The sequence below is a fragment of the Otolemur garnettii genome, unplaced genomic scaffold (genome assembly GCF_000181295.1).
Source record: "Otolemur garnettii isolate 467f Iridium unplaced genomic scaffold, OtoGar3 scaffold00012, whole genome shotgun sequence".
Classification (NCBI taxonomy): domain Eukaryota; kingdom Metazoa; phylum Chordata; class Mammalia; order Primates; family Galagidae; genus Otolemur; species Otolemur garnettii.
Genome location: NW_003852407.1, coordinates 24,731,043 through 24,734,700, shown reverse-complemented (window position 1 = coordinate 24,734,700; position 3,658 = coordinate 24,731,043). Strand labels below are relative to the sequence as shown.

The 3,658-nt window shown below is 32.6% G+C and overlaps 1 protein-coding gene across 1 annotated transcript in view; it reads left to right on the top strand.

Moving 5' to 3' along the window:
- TAF4B (TATA-box binding protein associated factor 4b) overlaps window positions 1-3,658 on the top strand; it is a 106,472-nt gene that overhangs the window by 25,510 nt on the left and 77,304 nt on the right. Inside the window, exons 6-7 of the mRNA XM_012802043.1 lie at window positions 797-932; window positions 1,873-1,978. Of these exons, the coding sequence (XP_012657497.1) occupies window positions 797-932; window positions 1,873-1,978 (242 nt within the window). The remainder of the gene's footprint in view (window positions 1-796; window positions 933-1,872; window positions 1,979-3,658) is intronic.

Sequence of the window (3,658 nt, the reverse complement as noted above, 5' to 3'; positions counted from 1 at the left end):
AAAAAAAAAAAAAAGATTATGAGTCTATATTAGCGGTATAAGAGTTTAAGTTCTAAAATAGTTCATTATCAATGGTTGAAATACATGGTGACTATTTTTCCTCTTTGAAGTAAAGACAAATATGACACTCTGCTATTCTTTTTTTTAAGCTAAAAGTAAGGCCCTGCTATTATTTTAGTGTCTTTTCCTTTATTACTAAACTTTAACCCCCAGATTTCTTGAACTGGTATCTTAAAGAATGACTTTAGCATTGTCACATTCCAAAAGGTTTTTAAAAATACTCTTTAAAAAAGGCACATAAAAAGCCTTTATTGTTCAGAGATATATTTTGAAATATTTATGGTTGTAAAAAGATTTGTCCAAGATTTGCTTTAAAATAATTAAAAGTGGCAAGGAAGTGGGTTGGTGGTATGGATGCAATAAGATTGGTAATGGTTGAAGCTTGGCAATGGTTCATGTGTTTTTGTACTGTTCTCTCTACTTCTGAATATGATTGAAATTTCCCACAGTAAGCTAAAAAATGAATAGAATCCCTATAGAAATTTAAATTGGACCCTATGAAATATAAATTTAAATTCTACCCTCAAAATAATATGTGAGATAGTCATGTTTTTTACTTTTGAACAAAATAATTTTGCTGTGTACAAATTTATATCTTAAGTAAATATGCTTGTTATGCAAAGATAAAGGTACGTTTGCAGCTGGGTGAGCACAGTCTATTATTAAAACTGAAAGCTTGTCCTTTTCTAAAGCTGATTAAGCTGAATGACTATATTGATAGTTCTCATTGTTTCAGGTAGTTCAGCAGCCTTCAGGAGGCATTGCAAAACAAGTGACCACACTTTCCCATTCCTCTGCATTGACCATTCAGAAATCTGGACAAAAGAAGATGCCAGTGAACACTGTAATACCTACCAGTCAGTTTCCTGCAGGTAGATGCTGGCCTATCTCAGCTCATCACACTGGGCTGTGAACTTTCTTGTTGTTCTGTTAAGAGAAGAGAGATTGGTCTTTTAAAGTTGGCAACTATGAAAGAAGACTACTTACTGCATTTTTCATATATACATTGTAGGTGTATGTGTTGTTTTATAATAAAAGAAGAAACTACTAATGACATTCTGTAATTAAATATAATAAATTATTAGGAAGTGAGGACTTTTTAAACAAAATTTGCTATATCCTTATTTCACCTTAAAATATAGTTGTTTCTCTAAATTTGGACATAAGGCCTGTGTAGTGGCTCATACCTTTAATCCCAGCAGTTTGGAAGGCTAAGGCGAGAGGATCTCTTGAGGCTGGAAGTTTGAAGTCAGCCTGGGCAACACAGTGAGACCTCATTGCTACAAAAAAATAAAAACAAAATAAAATAAATTTAGCCAAGTGTGGTAGTGCATGCCTCAGACTACTCAGAAAGCTGAGGCAGGAGGATCTTTTAAGCCCAGGAGTTTGAAGCTGCAGCGAGTTATGTTTTTTGCCACTACACTCCATCCTGGGTGACAGACCAAGACCTTCTCTCTTGAAAAAAAAAAAAATCTTCTAAATGTAAAGTAGAGCTTTTATGTATTTTAAAAATATATTACTATAGAAAATACTAACATGTTTCAGCAGCCTTTTGTTCATATTTTTATAATGCTGCTAATTCTATAGACAATTTGAGACCATATTAGAAGTGGAATGATCTTTATTTTATAAGATCATGTGTTATTCAGGGGATAAATTCATTTATTTTGTTTGAATTTAAACATAGTTCTAGGGCAACTTGAAATTTTCTTTGATTATTCTATATATATTAAAAACTGTTGTCCTGAATTTTTCTTAATGTGGCATGATCGCTTTTTTGTATTCTACTTTTTTCTTTCTTGTTTTTTACAGCTTCCTTTGTAAAGCAAATTACTCTGCCTGGAAATAAAATTCTGTCACTTCAAGCATCTCCTATTCTGAAAAATAAAATAAAGGAGAATGGAACAACGAGCTTCAGGTAAAAAGAATAGTTACACGTGGTTTAAGGAAATAATATATATTTTTTTAAAAGATGACAGAATACTATCATAATAAAATAGATTTATTGATGCCTTTTTAGAAAGCTAACAGTACTTTGTTGCGTATAATTTATACATAAACAGTAAAGTACACAAATCTTTTTCTTTTTTTTTTGCAGTTTTTGGCTGGGGCCAGGTTTGAACCCATGACCTTTGGTATATGGGGCTGGCACCCTATTCCTTGAGCCACAGGCAACACCCAAAAGTACACAGATCTTAAGTATAGCTCAATGAATTTTGCCAAATGTATACACTTGTGTAATCATAATTCAGATCAAGATACTAAATACATTCAACACCTTTATATACATTTCAAATTGATGATGTCTGTCTTCTGACTCCAGCAGCCATGTTATTATGTCCATCACCGTAGATTATTTTTGTCCATTCTTGAACGTCACATAAATGGAACATTACATTATTATGTAATTATTACTCTTTTACTTCTGAGTTTTTTACTCAGCATGTTTTTGATATTATCCACATCATTTTGACTATTAGAAGATTGTATTGCTGAGAAGTGTTTCATTTTATGAAATTAAATTTGTTTAGCATTTTTGCTAGTGATGAACATTGGTTAATTTCCAGGTTTTGGCAATCATATAAATCATCTATAAACATTCATATATAGAATTTTGTGTGAATATAGGTTTTTATTTCTCTGTCGTAAATATTTAGGAGTATGATTGCTGAGTCATTGAGTAAGTATGTGCTTATTTAAAATCCTGCTGAACTATTTAACAAAGTGACTAACATTTTGCATTGCTACCAGCAATGACAAGAGTTCTAATTGCTCTCCAACATTGTTAGCAAGTGCTACTCTCAGTTCTATTCATTTTTTTACCATTGGAATAGGTGTCTAGTAGTTATTATGGTTTTAATTTACATTTTCCTAACGATTAACGATATTGATCACCTATTGTTGTGTCTGTTTGTTATCCACATACCTTCCCTGGTGGAGTGTGGTTTAAATCTTTTGCGTATGTTTGCTTATTGCGTTGTTTGCATCTATATTTAAGATCCAAGTCCTTTTCCAGATAAATGATTTGGGAATGTTTTCTTCGTGGTGTATTTTTTCATTCTTTTAACAGTATCTTTCACAAGTTAGTCTCACTCTATTGCCCAAGCTAGAATGCCATGACAGCAGCCTAGCTCACAGAAACCTCAAACTTGTGGGTTCAAGTGATTCTCCTGCCTCACTCCCCTGAGTTCCTGGGACTACAGGCACCCTTCCCCTCCCAATCCCTGGCTAATTTTTCTATTTTTAGCAGAGCAGAGTCTTGCCCTTGCTCAGGCTGGTCTCAAATTCCTGAGTTGAAGTGCAGCATTATTGAAGAATTTGTCCTTCTTCAGTGATCTATAATGTCTTATGTGTCATATATGTAAGAGTCTTCTCTGAGCTATCCTTTTAGTTTGTTAATCTTTCTTTTTATCTTTATTTTATTGGTCAATTTTAAAATTTCTAATAGCATACTCTTAATTTATTAACATTAAAATTTTATATCTAGTAAAGCATGTCTCCTATTTGCCTTTCTTCAGTTTTCTCTCCTTCTTCCATTTCTTCTTGATTTCCTTGGCTATACTTGGGCTTTTGTTATTCCTTTACTTTTTTTTTTTTT